At 40.3% G+C, this 20,609-nt stretch overlaps 1 protein-coding gene across 1 annotated transcript in view; it reads right to left on the bottom strand.

Moving 5' to 3' along the window:
- The window catches only part of CLASP1 (cytoplasmic linker associated protein 1), a 372,718-nt gene that overhangs the window by 131,628 nt on the left and 220,481 nt on the right, over nt 1-20,609 (bottom strand). The window contains exons 9-12 of the mRNA XM_064287366.1: nt 11,847-11,999; nt 2,939-3,012; nt 1,741-1,833; nt 638-783 (exon numbers count right to left, since the gene is read on the bottom strand). Of these exons, the coding sequence (XP_064143436.1) occupies nt 638-783; nt 1,741-1,833; nt 2,939-3,012; nt 11,847-11,999 (466 nt within the window). The remainder of the gene's footprint in view (nt 1-637; nt 784-1,740; nt 1,834-2,938; nt 3,013-11,846; nt 12,000-20,609) is intronic.

The raw sequence follows: 20,609 nt of genomic DNA, 5'->3' as shown, positions 1-20,609 counted from the left end.
AACACCTTGACCGTATACTAATAAATCATAAATTTGAAAAAAAAAATCCTTTTTTTTTTTCCGTTTGGCCTTTTATTTTTAACATATAATATTCTTGCTTCAATAGCTGGCCAAAACTTTACACAGAGGCAATGCCTCTTTATTGTTGTTCCCGCTCTGATATTCTGACACACAATCTCACACGAGTTTTTGCTTCAAACATAGATACGGGTCTAGTCAGCATGAAACTTTACTCTAGGATATGACTTTAATGCAAATTTTATAGCTATAGTACTCTGAACACAAACATGCAAAAATTCTGATAATTATGCTATATCCTGCCAGCAAAATCAATGAAAAATCTAAGGAGAAATAGAATTTTATAAAATTTCATTTTTCTATATTATTAATAACTGCTTCAAATTTACAATAGAGATTACAGAGCTATGCTATAGAAAACAGTAAAATTAAAAATCGGTGACACTTTATATAACTGGGCAGGAAATTCTGTAAGAACACTGACAGAAGCATAACCAGAATGGGTCTTGAGACTAATGGGAAGTTACATTAAAGAGACCCACAATCCATGACCCCTCAGCGATGCATTCTGACGAGACTATGTTGTGGGGTGGGAGAATCAGAGCATGGCAGTCCTTACCCCAACGTGATACAAGCCTCCCGCACTACCTGAGACCGCAGGTCCTTAGCAGATAGTTTAAAGGCTCCATCCAAGAGACGCAAATGTTGAAAGAAGTTATCATATTCAGCAGCACCAGCCAAAAGTAAAGATCGAATCTTTTTTAGCTAATGGGACAAGGAAAATTAGGAGATCTACAAAACAATTCTTCAAACAGTATATACTGAATAATAGAAGCCATCAAACAGAACAGAGATCAATGTCAAAGTTCAACTAGTATCAAAAGTTTTACCCCAAATAATTTAGCCAAAATTAAATAATAACAAATCTACATATCAAAAAATTTTAAATGTAGTATCTAAATATCTATGACAGATACATCAGAATTCTACAAAATGTGCTGCTGTTTTAATTGGAAACATTTTAGTGTATTTATAGATTCTATTAAACAAATGATAAAGTAACTAAATTCTTCATTTTGGGTTTGTAAAGACCCTCCTACCCTTACCTTTTCACACACCCACCTCCCACTGCCATTTATTTAATAAACTGAAGGACTAAGCAACGCTTGTCTTTCTGTATTACGCTCCACAGCATCGTTATTAGAACGTTAACCTGAATTTGAAATAGAACGTACTAACAATTTTATCACTTCTCTTCTTGCCAGCCAGCCAATGCAGAATAGCTTTCCTCAGATAAAACAGACTCCCACTTAAATATTCAGCCCACTTACTTTCATTAATACCTTTTTAAAAATAGAGACACAGCTTTCTAGCAAGTGATATGAAGAAAGAAAGGGATGCTGAGGGATATGCACTGGAAATGCCATTACCAAGGCACTTTACTGGCAAACAATCACAGAATAAATCTTTACTAGGATGGGAGGCTGTCACCATAGATCTCTGCTAAAAGAATAGGATATATAAAGGTGTAAGGTGGTACGTTTTAAAGTAAGAAATAGAACTGAGGTACTCTACTGAAAAGATAAAGTTATTTACATGGTTATTTACATTTAAAATACCTACTATTTAAAGTTCATTAAAGCTGTACTGATTTCATAAAAAGTATTTAGAACGCTTAGATAAATCTAATGAAAATGTCATCACAAGAAATCAAGGGCTTACAGCATTTACTCTTTGCTCCCAGTCATGCTTGTCATCAGAGAGTATTTCCCTAATTTTGTTTATGGATTCCTCAAGGTCTCGGGCAGAATAAATCTGTAAGTAAAATTAATTTATAATCAATACTAGAAGATTTACAGAATAAACAAAGATTACTTTTTAATTACATAAAGGCAAAAGCATTTAGTAAGTATAGTATAAGAAATGATTTCAATTTTAAGAATCAGCTGTAAGATAAAATCTTGACAGATTTTTCTGAGAATGAGCTGCTCTCCTGCTGTGAGTGTGTACCCACTAGATCTACTGGCCACGTGTGGACGACCCTCTGGTACACACACAGCTTTGCTCTAAATTTCACGTATAAAAGGACAAGATGCCTACGGGGGAAGAGTCAAGGGTACCTGCACGGTCTGTTACTCTTAGCATCGTTCGTAACACCAAGTAAGACCTGTAACTCTGAAGCCTACTTTCTGATTTATTCCGATAACTTATTTATGAGATAGGCAGGGGAATAACTGGCCATGAATTAGGCACCCTGGGAAGGTCAAGTATCTAAGGGTGAACCTGAGCCTCAGATGCTTCTCTTCTGATTTATACACATATGGAAACCAAGCAGCAGGTGGCAAGGGATTCACACAGCCAGTAGGTGCCACAGAAACCCAGAGGGCAGCAAATGCAGGCTGAGAAAGGACATTATTACACAGTCCCCATCACCATGTGAAGACACTAAGGCACAAAACAGTTAAAAAAAAAAAAAAGTGTGGCTATACCCCAACTTTTATAATCTCTCCTTTAGATAGTATGAAGTAAGCTTTTATTAAACCAATTTCTGTAGCTTTTCAGAAACCCAAATCCTTCAAATATACAAAATCTTCTAAGGAAAATTCCTAAACTTACTTCTTTCTTCTCTCCTCTACCTTAATCTTTTCTCTCTCTTTTCTCTGAGCTGCCCCACAAACTTATTCCTACAGCAAGCAACTTCTGTCCAGCTTCACTGAGAGATCTTGGGCCTTGACTTTTGTTCTTCGTTTCAGATATAAAAGGTTCCAGCATTTTCTAGTCTGTACCTCAGTGCTCCTTCAGTCTTCTTTGTTAAAATTACCTGATCTAGTAAGGAACTTCACTGAAGGCATATTCAGGAACGGGCACTGAAGAATTAGTCTAGCCTTGCATCTAATCACACTCAAACATCCTCACTGACCTGTACTACAGGTACATCATCAAACGCTCTAATAAAGTCCTCTTCATCAACAGCACCAGCTCCTTCTTTCGCAGCTGTTAAAAAAAATTAATTTTAAAAACTTAATGTGTAACAGTTATGAAACCCTGGGGAAGTCTAAATATACACAATCAATACTGCATTTTAGAAGACCAACCCGTTTTACAAAAGGCTTATTAAAATTTTTGAGCATCTTGGAACTGACACACATTTATTGATTTTTAATATCAAGATCAAGTATTCTACAACGTGATCTATGTTAGCTTAAAGTCATTTAGAGACTACTTGTTTAGGCAGGGAGAGCCTGGACTTTGAAGTATTTAGATGATTTATATTGTATTAACATGCAAATCTTCTGAGAGATTCCTAACAGAAACTTACATTCTTTAAGAAGTCAATTAGATCATGTTTGGAAGGAATCTAGCACAAATCTGTAAAATAATCAAACCAGTTCTAAAGAATTTAACAGTTTCATTTCACTTTTATATCACTATCGAAACATCTCCGTTTCCTTGAGCTCATAACTGCATCAATTTTTCCTTTATGCACTGATTGCACACGTCCCCCATAAAATGATTAAATTAACCACCTGCTGTAAGACGTTTTTGTATATTTACAAGTTAAATGCTACTATCATTTGGGAGAAAATTACTTTTTTCCTGCTAATATGAAAATCAGGTGACATTTTACCACAGCTTTTTTATATAACAAAAGTTCCAAACGAGTATCTATGCTCACTCTTATACCCGTTAATGACGTACACTGAGGAGACTGGCTGCTCTTCTAAGCGCTTCTCACCAGACACGCTAGCTGGTATTTGGGGTCCTGAAGGACTGCCTGAACAGAAAAGGGCTTTAAAGATAATTCCTGGCACCAGTCAACATGTGGTATCCCTCTTGATGGAAGACCACTCACACTGTGCGAAAGCCAGCTATATCCGACGATAGCCTCTGTTTCTGCTTTTGTGTGGAGAGATTCACCAAGCGCCTCCAGAACGCTCTCTGCAAAGAACTCAAGACTGATACCAGTCCCTGAGCTTGAGGATCTGAGGAGAAGGGTTTAGCAGGGAAATCCTTGGATAACGAGTGACAGCAGTGCTAAGGGGGCAGATGGGGCGGGTATTCCTGGCATAACCTACACAACTGAGATTTGGAAGAAACACAGGTGAGGGACGACAGCAAAGAAAAGCAATGGTTTGACCCTGCTGTCGGTACGGGGAAGCTGGTGCCACCAAGCTGATCAAGATAACAAGATTCCAGGGCCAGTTGAGAATTCACCGAAGACCATCAGAAGAGACCACATGAACATTAACCCTTTCTTCCAGTTTTCATTTACCCATAGGCATTGGCTTTTTTACTTCACTGGCTACTAGCCCAAGCTCAAAGTCCAATGCCAACAGTAAGTGTAGTTCTAAAAGCAGTGCCATGCAATTTTCCAGAGGTAAACAGTAGGCACTCTGCATATAAATTTAAAATGTTAACAGTAAAATGAGAGTTGCAGATATGAATAGACACTTCACTAAAGAAGACATTCAGGTAGCTAACAGATATATGAGGAAATGTTCACGATCATTAGGCATTAGAGAAATGCAGATCAAAACTACAATGAGATTTCATCTCACTCCAACAAGGCTGGCATTAATCCAAAAAACACAAAATAATTAATGTTGGAGAGGCTGTGGAGAGGTTGGAACACTTATACACTGCTGGTGGAAATGAAAAATGGTACAACTACTTTGGAAATCAATTTGGTGCTTCCTTAAAAAGCTAGAAATAGAACTACCATATGATCCAGCAATCCCACTCCTCGGAATATATCCTAGAGAAATAACAGCCTTTACACGAACAGATATATGCACACCCATGTTTACTGCAGCACTGTTTACAATAGCAAAAACATGGAAGCAACCAAGGTGCCCATCAACGGACAAATGGATAAATTATGGTATGTTCACACAACGGAATACTACGCATCGATAAAGAGCAGTGAGGAATCTGTGAAACATTTCATAACATGGAGGAACTTGGAAGGCATTATGCTGAGTGAAATTAGTCAGTTGCAAAAGGTCAAATATTGTATAAGACCACTATTATAAGAACTTGAGAAACACTTTAAACTGAGAAGAAAACATTCTTTTGTGGTTACGAGAGCGGGGTGGGAAAGGGGTATTCAGTAATTAGATGGTAGATAAGAACTACTTTAGGTGAAGGGGAAGACAGCATACAATACAGGGGAGGTCAGCACAATTGGATTAAACCAAAAGCAAAGAAGTTTCCTGAATAAACTGAACGCTTCGAAGGCCAGCGTAGCAGTGACAGGGGTCTGGGGACCATGGTTTCAGGGGACATCTAAGTCAATTGGCATAATAAAATCTATTAAGAAAACATGCTGCATCCCACTTTGAAGAGTGGCGTCTGGGGTCTTAAACGCTAGCAAGCAACCATCTAAGGTGCATCAATTGGTCTCAACCCACCTGGATCAAAGGAGAATGAAGAACACCAAGGACACAAGGCGATTATAGGCCCAAGAAACAGAAACGGCCACATAAACCAGTGACTACATCATCCTGAGACCAGAAGAACTAGATGGTGCCTGGCTACAACCGATGACTGCCCTGACAGGGAACACAACAGAGAACCCTTGAGGGAGCAGGAGAGCAGTGGGATAGCAGACCCCAAATTCTCATAAGGCCAGACTTAATGGTCTGACTGAGACTGGAAGGACCCTGGTGGTCATGGCCCCCAGACCTTCTGTTGGCCCAGACAGGAACCATTCCCAAAGCCAACTCTTCAGACATGGATTGGACTGGACGATGGGTTGGAGAGGGATGCTGGTGAGGACTGAGCTTCTTGGATCAGGTGGACACTTGAGTCTATGTTGGCATCTCCTGCCTGGAGGGGAGATGAGAGGGTGGAGGGGGTTAGAAGCTGGCGAAATGGACACAAAAAGAGAGAGTGGAGGGAGAGAGTAATTGGGAGTGTGCGGCAAGGTATATATGGGTTTTTGTGTGAGAGACTCACTTGATTTGTAAACTTTCACTTAAAGCACAATAAAAATTATATTAAAAAAAAGGTCTGTATATGACACAGCGTCAAGGGACATATATTGGGGGAAAAGGGTTTGAGGGATTTAAGGAAGAAATCTTTGTAAATCAATTTTCAAAGCATCAGGGAATCCTACCACCAACTCCAAGTCCTCTAAAAAAAGTCCTCTAGATTTACTTAATTCAACATCCATACTGGTCTCCTAAGCAACAATCCTACCTGTAGGAACAAAACACATTTTAAAGACGGAAAGTACGTTTTGACTTCAGGACAGTCTCAGCTTTCGTGAATAGACAGGGGTTAAAAGGCCCAGAGTTGCTTCTGTTGTTGCTGTATACAGACGATCCAACAATGCCGTCAGGGTGCACTCACGCGCCATCAGCTCTGCCTTCCTGCATTGGCTTCATCCCCCTATAGTCTCTGCTTTCCACAGTGTGGCACCCGTCAGTATGCAGCTGAGCACTAACTTAATTAAAGACTATCAAGCAGAAACATGTTCCAGTTGTCAGGTGCCATGGAGTCCATCCTGACTCACAGCAACCCCATGTAAAACAGAGCAAAACAGTGCCCAGCCCTGTACCACCCTCACAATAGTTGTCCTTGAGCCCATTCTTGCAGCCACTGGGTCACAATCCATCTTGTGGAAGGTCTTCCTCTTTTTAGATGACACTCTACCAAGCGTGATGTCCTTCTCCAAGGACTGGTCCCTCCTGGTAACGTCCAATATACATGAGACAAAGTCTCATCATCCATCCTTGCTTCTAAGGAGAATTCTGGCTATACTCCGTCCAAGACAGACTTGTTCATTATTTGGCTGTCCATAGTACATTCAATACTCTTTGCCAACAACATAATATGAAGGCATCAATAATTCTGTGGTTTTCCTTATTCACTGTCCAGCATTCACATGCATATGAGGAAAATGAAAAAATCGTGGCTTGGGTCAGGCGCACCTTAGTCTTGAGTGACGTCTTTGCTTTTTAACACCGTAAAGAGGTCTTCTGTAGCAGATTTGCCCAAGGCAACGCATCCTTTGATTTCCTGACTGCTGCTTCCATGGGCATTGATCGTGGATCCAAGAAAAATGAAATCCTTGACAACTTTAATCTTTCCTCCATTTATCACTAGTCCAATTTGGAGGATCTCTGTTTTCTTTATGTTGAGGTGGAATCCATACTATACTGAAGGCAGTAGTCTTTGATTTTCATCAGTGAGTGCCTCAAGTCCTCTTCACTTTCAGCAATCAAGGTTGTATCTACATACGGCAGGTTGTTAATGAGTCTTCTGCCAATCCTGATGCCCCATTCCTCTTCATATGGTCCCAGCTTTTCAGATTATTTGCTCAGCATCCAGACTGAATAACTATGATGAAAGGATACGACCCTCACACACACCTCTCCTGATTTTAACTACGCCGTATCCCCTTGTTCTGTTTGGACAACTGCCTCTTCGTCACGTACAGGTTCCACGTACAGGTTCCTAATTTGCTATGATCCACACACCTGAATGTCCTTGCACAGTCAATAAAACACAAGTAAACACCTTTCTGGAATTCTCTGCTTTTAGCCAAGATACATCTGACATCAGCAATGATGTCCATGGTTCCATGTCCTAGTCTCCATCCAGCTTAAACTTCTGGCACTCCCCTGTCAATGTACTGTTGCAACCACTTTTGAATGAACGTCAGTAAAATTTTACTTGTGTGTGACATTAATATACTTACAATGTCATACACAAGTAAAAAAATTTTTTTTCCCGGTCAGGGAAGCCGTTCTTCTTGGAAACCCTGGTGGCGTAGCGGTTAAGTGCTACGGCTGCTAACCAAAGGGTTGGCAGTTTGAATCCGCCAGGCGCTCCTTGGAAACTCTATGGGGGAGCTCTACTCTGTCCTATAGGGTCGCTATGAGTGGGAATCGACTCGACGGCACTGGGTTTGGTTTTTTTGTTTTATGACATTAATAATATTGTTGGATAATTTCCACATTCTGTTGGATCACCTTTCTTTGGAATGGGCACAAATATGGATTTCTTCCAGTCAGTTGGCCAGGTGGCTGTCTTTCAAATTTCTTGGCCTAGACCAACGAGCACTTCCAGTGCTGCATTCGTTTACAGAAACATCTCAATTGATATTCTGTCAATTCCGGGAGCCTAGTTTTTTGCCAGTGCCTTCAGTGTAGCTGGCACTTCTTCCTTCACTACCATTGGGTTCTTGATCATATGCTACCTCCTGAAATGGCTGAATGGTGACCAATTCTTTTTGGTACAGTGACACTGTGTATTCCTTCCATCTTCTTCTGATGTTTCCAGCATCATTTAATATTTTCCCCATAGAATCCTTCAATATTGCAACTCAAGGCTTGAATTTTTTCTTCAGTTCTTTCAGCTTGAGAAATGCTGAGTATGTTCTTCTCTTTTGATTTCTAATTCCAAGTCTTTGCACATTTCATTATAATAATGTACTTTGCCTTTTCAAGCCACCTAGAAATCTTCTGTTCAGCTCTTTTACTTCATCATTTTTTCCTTTCACTAGACAACACTTCAGCAAACAAGATTCAGAGTCTCTTCAGACATCCATTTTGGTCTTTTTCTTCTTTCCTATCTTTTTGATGACCTCTTGCTTTCTTCATGTATGACGCCCTTTAAGTCATTCCACAACTCAACTGGTTTTCAGTCATTAGTATTCGATGTGTCAAACTATTCTGGAGATGGTCTCTAAATTCAGAGGAGATACACTCAAGGTCATATTTGGCTCTCAGTAGAATTTCTCTAATTTTCTTCAGCTTCAACTTGAACTTGCACATGAGCAACTGATTGCTCCACAGTTGGCCTCTGGCCTTGTTCTGCCTGATGACATTGAGCTGTTTCATTGCCTCTTTCCACAGATGTAGTCAATCTGATTCCTGTATATTCCATGTGGTGAGGTTCATGTGTATAGTCACCACTTATGTTGCTGAAAAAGGTCTGTTTACAATGAAAAAGCCTTTGGTCTTTCAAAATTCTATCATGCAACCTCCAGCATCATTTTTATCACCAAGGCCATTACTTTCTTTTTTTTAATTAATTTTTTTTATTGTGCTTTAGGTGAAAGTTTACAAATCAAGTCAGTCTCTCATAAAAAAAGTTATATACACCTTGCTATGTACTCCCAGCTGCTCTCCTCCCAATGAGACAGCACACTCCTCCTCTCCACTCTCTGTTCCCTGTGTCCATTCAACCAGCTTCTGTTCCCCTCTTCCATCTCACCTTGTCACCAGACAGGAGTTGCCTACATAGTCTCCTGTATCTACTTGAGCCAAGAAGCTCACTCCTCACCAGTGTCACTGTCTTATAGTCCAGTCCAATCCCTGTCTGTAGAGCTGGCTTTGGGAATGATTTCAGTCTTGGGCTAACAAAGGGTCCAGGGACCATGACCGTCAGGGTCCTCCAGTCTTAGTCAGACCATTAATTCTGGTCTTTTTATGAGAATTTGATATCTGCATCCCATTGTTCTCCTCCTCCATCAGGGATTCTCTGTTGTGTTCCCTGACAGAGCAGTCATCAGTGGTAGCCTGGTATCATCTAGTTCTTCTGGTCTCAGGTGGATGGGGTCTCTGGTTTATGTGACCCTTTCTGTCCCTTGGGCTCATCTTTACCATATGTCTTTGAAAGTCTTCATTTTCCTTTGCTCCAGGTAGGTTGAGACCAATTGATGCATCTTAGATGGCCATTTGCTAGAGTTTAAAACCACAGACATTCCTCACCAAAGTGGGATGCAGAACGTTTTCTTAATACATTTTGTTATGCCAGTTGACCTGGATGTCCCCTGAAACTACGGACCCCTGTCCCTGCTACTCTGACCTTGGAAGCATTTGGTCATATTCAGGAAATTTCTTTGCTTTTGGCTTAGTCCGGTTGTACTGACTTCCCCTATGTTGTGTGCTGCCCTTCCCTTGACCTAAAATAATTTTTGTCTACTATCTAGTTAGTGAATATCCCTCTCCTTCCCTCCCCACACTCGTAACCATCAAAGAATATTTTCTTTTCTGTTTAAACTTTATCTAAAGCTCCTATAATAGTGGTCTCATACAATATTTGTCCTTTTGCAACTAATTTCACTCAGCATAATGTCTTCCAGATTCCTCCATGTTATGAAATGTTTCACAGATTCACTGTTGTTCTTAATTGTTGCACAGTATTCCACTGTGTTAATGGAACAATTTATTTATCCATTCATTGGCTCATGGGCACCCTTGTTGCTTCCATTTTTTGCTATTGTAAACAGTGCTGCAATGAACATGGGTGTACATGTATCTGCTTGTGTGAAGGCTCTTATTTCTTTAGGATATATTCCAAGGAGTGGAATTGCTGAGTCATATGACACTTCTATTTCTAGCTTTTTAAGGAAGCACCAAATCGATTTCCAAAGTGGTTGTACCATTTTATATTCCCACCAACAGTGTGTAAGTGTTTCAGTCTCCCCACAACCTCTCCAACATTGTTTTGTGTTTTCTGGATTAATGCCAGCCTTGTTGGAGTGAGATGAAATCTCATTGTAGTTTTGATTTGCATTTCTCTAGACGGCACTGGGTGGTTTTTTTATAATGGCTGATGATCGTGAGCATTTCCTCATGTATCTGTTAGCCGCCTGAATGTCCTCTTTAGTGAAGTGCCTGTTCATATCCTTTGCCCATTTTTTAATTGGGTTATTTGTCTTTTTGTTGTTGAGTTTTTGCAGTATCGTGTAGATTTTAGAGATCAGCTGCTGATCGGAGATGTCATAGCTAAAAACTTTTTCCTAATCTGTAGGTCGTCATTTTACTCTTTTGATGAAGTCTTTGGATGAGCATAAGTGTTTAATTTATAGGAGCTCCCAGTAATCCAGTTTTTCTTCTGCATTGTTAATAATGTTTTTGTATACTATTTATGCCATGTAGTAGGGCTCTGTAGCATTGTCCTTATTTTTTCTTCCATGATCTTTATCATTTTTAGATTTTATATTTAGGTCTTCGATCCATTTTGAGTTAGTTTTCGGGCATGGTGTGAGGTATGGGTGTTGTTTCATTTTTTTGCAGATGGATATCCAGTTACGCCAGCACCATTTGTTAAAGAGACTGTCTTTTCTCCATTTAAATAACTTGGTGGATAGATTTATGTCTGGATTCTCAATTCTGTTCCACTGATCTATATATCTGTTGTTGTACCAGTACCAGGATGTTTTGACTACTGTGGTGGTATAATATGTTCTAAAATCAGGTAGTGTGAGGCCTCCCACTTTGTTCTTCTTTTTCAGTAATGCTTTACTTATCTATCCGGTGCCTCTTTCCCTTCCAATGTACTTTCTGATGATGAATGCGATGCCATTCCTTTTTAATTTGTCATTCTCGGCATAGCAGACCATATGATTGTCTGATTCAAAATGGCCAATACCAGTCCATTTGAACTCACTAATGCCTAGGATATCGATGTTTTTGCATTACATTTCATTTTTGACTTCCGATTTTCCTAGATTCATACTTCCTACGTTCTACGTTCCTATTATTAATGGATTTTGCAGCTGTTTCTTCTCATTTCGAGTTACACCACATCAGCAAATGAAGGTCTCGAAAGCTTAACTACACCCATGTCATTAAGGTCGACTCTACTTTGAGGAGGCACCTCTTCCCAGTCGTATTCTGAGTGTCTTTTTACGTAAGGGGCTCATCTCCCACCACTATATCAGACAATGTTCCGCTGCTATTCATAAGCAGAAACACATCACAGCTGAACTACTTCATCTTTGAAGGACACAAGAAGGCAAGTAGCATGCACTTCTGGTTTTAAAAGCTGGCATCACTGACCCCAGAATACCACAGAGAGCTTAGTCTTACCTGAAGACTTAGACCCAAGAGTGGATGACCCAAGTCGGCGGGTGGTTCCCATTCCAACATTTCTTCGTGAGCTTGGTGGAGCTTTGGATGACGTAGAACTGGCAGAGGAAGGTCTATTACCATCCACAGAATCTTCATCATCAAAATTTTTATCTGAAGAGTAAGCACGTAAGTCATTATGGGAAAAAGGGACTTAAAATAACAATTAGGCTCAGAGATGTCTGGTTTGCCTACTCTTTAGAAAATAGAAGTTCCTGTCCAGGCCAAGTTCAGAACACAGCTACAAAGATCACGTGTGCTTTCACGTATCTAGAAAGCACTCTTACCCTATTTTTGAAAAATAGAGAAAACATAAAGAGGAAAATAATCTCTCATAAAACCACCAAGTAGTAAGAGTTACTTTAATAGTTTAGCATATTTCTAACAATTTTTCATCCATTTTTTTTTAGTAATAGCTGAGATGAGGATACCTATCATGTCGGAATAAAATTTCTTCAAACACCATGACATATTTTCCATACGCACCGTTTTAATGCCTGTACAGTATTCTGTAATTGCAGAATGCCACAACTGAAACACTCCTTCACTGTGAGACGTTTATGGTGTTTCCATCAGAAATACTGTCGCCACATCTTCCTATACAAACCTTTGTTTGAATTTCTGACAATTTTAACAAAAATAATCCCTACAAGCGATATTACTCTATGAAAGAGTGTAACTGCCAAACTCACCTGCAGAGATCATAGAAACGTAGACTTCCCCGGCAGTTAAGAAGTGACCACTTTACTACGCTCTTGCCAGCATTAAAATGTTATTTTTAAACTTCAATTTGATAAGTGAAAACACGCTGTTTCTTCTATGTTGCATTTTTTAGTGAGGTTGAACATTTTTTTCGTAAGTTCATTAACTTTAAAAAATTCTAAGTATCAGTGGAACTGATGACTATTCCTCAATTTGCACTTAAAATTAAAAAGACAAAATCTCTGGGATCTTAAAACTCAAGGTATTCATGAACAACACTTGATGATGCAAGATTAAAGCTATCATGGTAGATGTAGACGCTACAGAGTACTGAGGGCTTTAGAACAATTGTGATTCATTCCAGAGCCTAATAAAGAACCTAGAGTAATTAACCCATTCAGTGACACTGATTATACTCTTCCGGCTCAGCAACCACTCTCGCCCTCCTTGTTTGAGTTGTTATTCTCCATTAACATAAACTCACTGCTCCCTAAAAAGACAAAAAAAAAAAAAATCATTGCTGTACAGACGATTCTGACTCCTAGCAACTCTACAGGACAGAGCAGAACTGCCCCACAGGGTTTCCAAGGCTTTAATCTTTTGGGGGAGCCCTGGTGGCACAGTGGTTAAGAGGCTGGCTGTTAACAAAAGGTCGGCAGTTTGAATCCACCCAATATTCCTTGGAAACCCTATGGGACAGTTTTACTCCGTCCTATGGGGTCGCTATTGAGTTAGAATCGACTCCACAGCAATGGGTTTGGTTCTGGTTCATCTTTATGGAGGCAGGCTGCCCCATCTTTCTCTTGTGAACTCCTGAACTTTCAGTTAGCAGCCAGGCACTGAGCCACTGTGCCACCAGGGCTCCTTGAAGTAGGTGATGGTTAACCAAAAAAGCATATTACAGGTAGCATCCTGTCCTCCTTGATCCAGTTGCTTAGTAGCTCAATTACCAATAGCCAAGGCTTTTGTCTACTCTTTATTATGATATTCTTTAAAATTTACCAAAGACCCACTTTAAATCACATGGTTTCTTCTGCTCAGCATGGCTTGGGTTTCTTTAATCAAAATGTTATTTATATTATCGTGATGGGTTTATTAGTATTTTGAATGAGTTAATAAACTTAAAAAAGAAAAGTAACAGTTTCAGTCTATGGGAAAAGTGAGAAATGAATGGGAGGAGAGAAAAATGAAGACACTACTAGCTTTACTCAAAAATGGATATGAATTATGTTTCATCTTCTAACATACACAGGGATGCTATTCATAACTATATTCAGTTACTGTTTTCAATGAACCAATTTTAAGGGAATTTCTGGGACTGCTGCTTGGGAATTCATGGAATTTTTGCTTCCAGAAGTGTAACTGCTTCTGGCAGAAATGAAACAGCAATAAAACAGCAATCGCCAGACTCACCCTCTCGCAGAAAACCAGACAGGCCACATAAACCACTGCTTTCAGACACGGGACGACAGGCAGCACAGAGCTGGGACCCCAGAGAGAAGGCTCACACACAAAATGGGCTGTACAATCTCCCCAGCTTTCTGCCTGGAGACAATTTCCAGACCACTGGGTAGTTTTTTTTTTTTTTTTTTTCTTTTTAGGGAGCAGTGAGTTTATGTTAATTGAGAGTAACAACTCAGAAAAGGAGGGTGAAAGTGGTTGCACAGCTGGAAGACAGAATCAACCCAAATAGAGGCTGGCAGTCTCGCTAAATGGGGAAAATGAAGATCAGAGTTTAGGATGACTGATGTGGCTGGAAATTACAGAGAAGAGCTCTAGAAAGGAAAAGCTACACGCAAAGAGAGTCCAGAAATGTGCTAAGTTCTAGGCCAGGCATGTGTAACTGAAACTCCACAAGCTAGGATAAAAAATGACCAGGAAGCTGTAAAGTGAACAATGCCCAAGGTTTACACAAAGTAGAGAGATGTGCACACTTCAACCAGAATACAGAGTTTTTGGTGACTTTACCTGAGGCACTCAGTGGAGACCAACCCATACTAAGGTCAGGCCTCAGTAGTAGGGTTGATCTGTTTCTGGAGAGAAGACCATACTAATCTTGCCCTAGAAAGCTTAAACACAGGCCTCAAGGAGATTAGAGAGATCTGGAAGTAATGTAACCACGTTGTCAAAACAAAGCATACCAATCTTGAAAGGAATACAAAATCTAGACACTCAACAATGTAACGTTCACAATATACAGCATCTAATAAAAAAAATTCCTAAACATGACAAGAAGAAGGAAAATGTGGACCATGAAGGAAGAAAAAAAATCATACAAAAGTAAATGGCTTAGAAATGTCAGAGATATGGAATCAGCAGATAAGAACAGTAAAACCATTATGTTCACATTATTAAAAGAAAACATGAACATAACGTCAGAAAATGAAAAAAAAAAATTTAAGGACCAAATGGAAATTGGAGAGATTAAAAAAACAATATCTGAGGTGAAAATTTCACTGACTGGGATTAACAGCAGATTAGTACTGCAGAAGAAGAAAATTAGTGAAGTCAAACACATGGCAATATAAGTTATTCAAAATGAAGAATAAGACAAAACAAAAAACCTGAAAAAATTAAAGGAATAGAGCATCAGAAGATATGTAGGATAAAGCAATCAGTCAAACACACATATAACTGCACTTCCAGGAGGACGGAGGATAAGGTGGACAGAAAAAATGCTGCAAGAAATGATATCCAAAAATTCTCCAAATGTGATGAAATCTATAAACCCACAGACTAAAAAACTCAACAAACCCCAAGATGCACACAAAGAAAATCACAATGAAGTGCAATATATTGAAACTGCTTAAAACCAATGAAAACCTGCTAGAGGAAAATGACACACAGAGAGGAACAAACAAAAAATGGCAGCAGACTTTAACAGAAACCATGTAATCCAAGAGACAACAGAATGACATCTTGGAAATGGTGAAAGAAAAGTATTAACCTACTACACAGTAAAAACATCCTTTGAGAACGAAAGCAAAATAAAATTTCAGACAAACAAAAAATAATTCATCACCAACAGACCTGCACTGGAAGAAATGTTGAAAGAAAGATCTTCAGGCAAAAGGAAAATGATAGCAGATGAAAACTGGTGTTTACATAAAGAAATAAGGAACAAAAGAAGTAGTGTGTGGGCAAACATAAAACTTTTCCTTCATAGTTTAATTTCTTTAAAAGATAAATGTTTAAAGCAAAAATAAAGCATAATTCCCAGCATTATCACCCAACATGGAGTTTTCATTCTTTATATAATATCATAGTGTGGTCAGACAATTTGCTGGCCAGAGAAACTGGAAATACTACACTTATCACTTAGGCAACTTTAAAAAAGTAAACAGAGCATTTAGGGTATAGCCGCTGTACTAGGGGCCACACAGGAAACTGTAAGATAAGACACAGGAAGGTATTAAAAAAATGGAAAATTTCTATCCTCAAAGAGCTCGTATTTTTAAAGGTTGTATTTTTTTTAATTAACTTTTATTGAGCTTCAAGTGAACGTTTACAAATCAAGTCAGTCTGTCACATATAAGTTTATATACATCTTACTCCTTACTCCCACTTGCTCTCCCCCTAATGAGTCAACCCTTCCAGTCTCTCCTTTTGTGACAATTTTGCCAGCTTCCAACTCTCTCTATCCTCCCATCCCCCCTCCAGACAGGAGATGCCAACACAGTCTCAAGTGTCCACCTCATATAATTAGCTCACTCTTCATCAGCATCTCTCTCCTACCCACTGTCCAGTCCCTTTCATGTCTGATGAGTTGTCTTCAGGGATGGTTCCTGTCCTATGCCAACAGAAGGTCTGGGGACCATGACCGCCGGGATTCCTCTAGTCTCAGTCAGGCCATTAAGTATGGTCTTTCTATGAGAATTTGGGGTCTGCATCTCACTGATCTCCTGCTCCCTCAGGGGTCCTCAGCTGTGCTCCCTGTCAGGGCAGTCATCGATTGTGACCAGGCACCATCTAGTTCTTCTGGTCTCAGGATGATGTAAGTCTCTGGTTCATGTGGCCCTTTCTGTCTCTTGGGCTCTTAGTTGTCATGTGACCTTGGTGTTCTTCATTCTCCTTTGATCCAGGTGGGTTGAGACCAATTGATGCATCTTAGACGGCCGCTTGTTAGCATTTAAGACCCCAGACGCCTCATTTCAAAGTGGGATGCAGAATGTTTTCATAATAGAATTATTTTGCCAATTGACTTAGAAGTCCCCTTAAACCATGGTCCCCAGACCCCCGCGCTTGCTCCGCTGACCTTTGAAGCATTCATTTTATCCCGGAATAAAGGTTGTATTTTTAAAGGTTAATTATAGCATCCAAATGTAACAAAGGTATCGCAGAGTGGTGTGATGTAAACCCATCTGCACTGAGAAGGTACTTCTTTCATCACCAGTATTTATATGAAAATGCCTTCCAAGGAAGGGTTGGGGGAAAAGGGAGTATTACACTAAGCAGCCAATGCAGGATTTTTAAAACTGAGTCCTAACAGCCCTAAAAAGGAAACCCTGGTGGTGTAGTGGTTAAGTGCCACAGCTGCTAACCAAGAGTTCAGCAGTTTAAATCCACAAGGTGCTTCTTGGAAACTCTATGCAGCAGTTCTACGCTGTTCTATAGGGTCGCTATGAGTCGGAATCGACTCTAAGGCAGTAGGTTTTGGTTTAAGAGTCCTACTCACCTTTTACCCTATGAAATCAAATCTACCAAGCTTACTTAACTGATTTCCTAACCAGATGAGAACCAAATAATTACAGGGGAGTAGTGAAAAGAAGGATGCGGAAGTTAAGCGTAGTGATGTTAATAAGAAGTGACACCGGATCCACAGTCAGTCCAGGATGGTGAACCTCACAGTCCCACGTCCTAACTGCATGGTTACAGACTAGATTCACAGTCACTCCAGGATGGTGAACCTCACAGTCCCACGTCCTAACTGCATGGGTACACACCGGATCCACAGTCACTCCAGGGTGGTGAACCTTACAGTCCCACGCCCTAACTGCATGGTTACACACCGGATCCACAGTCACTCCAGGATGGTGAACCTCACAGTCCCACGTCCTAACTGCATGGTTACACACCGGATCCACAGTCACTTCAGGATGGTGAACCTCACAGTCCCACGTCCTAACTGCATGGTTACACACTGGATCCACAGTCAATCCAGAATGGTGAACCTCACAGTCCCATGTCCTAACTGCATGGTTACAGACAGGATCCACAGTCAGTCCAGGATGATGAACCTCACAGTCCCACGTCCTAACTGCATGGTTACACACTGGATCCACAGTCACTCCAGGAGGGTGAACCTCACAGTCCCACGTCCTAACTGCATGGTTACACACCAGATCCACAGTCACTCCAGGATGGTGAACCTCACAGTCCCACGTCCTAATTGCATGGTTACACACCGGATCCACAGTCACTCCAGGATGGTGAAACTCACAACCCACATCCTAACTCCATGGTTACACACCGGATCCACAGTCAGTCCAGGATGGTGAACCTCACAGTCCCACGTCCTAACTGCATGGTTATAGACTGGATCCACAGTCCAGGATGGTGAACCTCACAGTCCCACGTCCTAACTGCATGGTTACACACCAGATCCACAGTCAGTCCAGGATGGTGAACCTCACAGTCCCACGTCCTAACTGCATGGTTACACACCGGATCCACAGTCACTCCAGGATGGTGAACTTCACAGTCCCACATTCTAATTTAGTTTAGTATTTTTCGACTAAAGCAATCCATACCAAACTCTACTAGCCATTTGAATTCACATTTTCTTTAGGCGTTTCAGCTAAGCAGACATCTGTTAGCATATAACCTCTTTTTCTAAAGCATTAAAGCAAAAACATGTGAAAATACGTATTTTTAACTATGCAAATCTGTGCCATCACATCAATTTAAAAATTTTCACACAATGCCAACAACACAAGTTACATGAGAAGTCGTCTTAAAGAAGGATAAATTCTCCCAAAGCCCAAAGAAATGCTATCTTCAGTCATCACAACAAAGGCCGCCATCCAAGGGCCACTTCTCTCATTTGACAGTCTGGGGTAGAAACCGCAGGTGGTTCCACGACCTCCTTGAATGCTTTTGCAGAAGCATTGGGATAAGACATTTTAAAAGGACTCACGACACTCCTACAGAGTGACTCCATAATGTTAATCCAGCTCTCAATCATCCCATTCCTGGTAATCCATTTAACAGGCATAGTGAAGTACAAAATAGCAGGAAAACAGCATGCCAAAAAGGACTATTGATAAAAAAGACACTTTAAAATATGGAGAACAGAAATCTTTGAAAAAACAAAAAGACCCAAATACAAACAGTCATTCGTGTACTTAAAATCAAACCAGCAGAACTCTAAAAGCTAACAAGTCTAACGCTGTGTTTGAGATGCTGCGTGGGGGCTGGAAAATGGCCAGAACTAGTCCCTCAATCAGCCTCCACTGACTTTGGATTCAGAAATCCCTAAAGAAAAGGAGCAGATTAACCAGTAAGCAAGGTACGCAAGGGCTTACTTGTGTTCACTTACTAATCTCTAGTGCACAACTTCACATGGGTTTCACCACATCTTTGGTCTTTGATGTGGTAAAAAAAAAAAAAAAAGGTGAAACTGCACTACAGATGAGTAAAAGTAAGTAAGCACAAATAAGCCTATGCATACCTGGCTTATTGGGTAATCCATCCCTGCAGAGGAAGCCCAAGCAATGCCACAGAAGTGAATTGTAATGGGACTGGAGCAACAAGCCAGAGACAGATTTTATGGGTCAAAAATGATGGGATACACCATCATATAGCTGTGTGACATCGGGACTGGGTACAGAGTGCAGCAAAGAGACACCTCTGTCTACAGACGGCCTTCAAGCCTGGTGTCTGGAATTTGGGATTACAAACATGGCTTCTTTTGTCCATTCTGAAAATTTAAACATCCACCTACGAGGACTCAGAAAATGTTACAGAAACTAAGAAATATCTGAGCTATTGTCCACATTCCAGAAAGGGAAGATGCTAAACCATAAAAGCCTCTCCTCCCCAGAGACAGGCAGAGTCTGTGACTTGGGAAAGTACAATGGGGAGGAAATGTCTCCTGTTCTAAGACAAAGACAACTCATTCTCTACTCCGCTGCATCACATTCATTCACTCCCTGTTAGGGAACTTCTCCTCCAAAGGAGTAAGCAATGAGGCAGCCTAGTAACTGGAATATAACTGGCATTCCCAGAAGGAGGCTGTACAGAGTCCTGTTAATAAGCTCAAAGCCTGCTGCTTCTCATAAATATCCCCAAGATTCTCCTTTCTTGATCTTTCACAGCTCAAAGCTTTGCAAAGGCCATTTCTTCTGCTGCAAGTTCTTCCCCTGATGCCCAGCGCATTCCTGTGTCTTCTTAAAATCACTACTGTTAGCTCCTAGGAGATGCCCGCCCAGCTCCACTCCACAAAGGGCCAATGGTGCCCTTCCCTGAGCTACATGTCCACACGTGAATATGCCATTTACTCCATTTCACGCTGCAATCATCTGCTTGCAGATCTGTCTTTCCCTGTCCCTGGAGTAGGGACCATTTCATATTCTTTTTTGGTATTCCAATACCTAAAAACAGAGCCTGAGCCAACACACAGTAGGCAATCAAATAGTTCTGGCAGTCTTAAAGAAGGTAAAATTTGTGAATGGAAGCAAATCTTTCCTCATACATTTTTTTTTTTAAAGCTTTTAGTACTTTTTAAAAATGTATAAGGTTTCATCAGTTTAAATAAAAGTCAAACAAGGATACCAAAACATCGGAGGTCAAATCAAGAAACTAAGAAATTACAACTCTAAATATATCCAGGCTCCTGATTTCTGCCCCCAAACAGAAATATCCTTAATGATTTTATTTCCTAATAAAATATCTGCCTATTTTAAAAGTAGAAGCCAAAGTTCTCCTATGAACAATCGTAACCCCCAAAATTTAAATGTTAATACTTCGACATAGACGCATTTCTAAACTTTAATGCATATGTATCAACCTATCAAATTTACA

This window comes from Loxodonta africana, chromosome 6, assembly GCF_030014295.1.
Source record: "Loxodonta africana isolate mLoxAfr1 chromosome 6, mLoxAfr1.hap2, whole genome shotgun sequence".
In the NCBI taxonomy this organism is placed as follows: Eukaryota; Metazoa; Chordata; class Mammalia; order Proboscidea; family Elephantidae; genus Loxodonta; species Loxodonta africana.
Note: the sequence above shows the minus strand (reverse complement) of the source record. Positions and strands in the feature narration are given on the sequence as shown.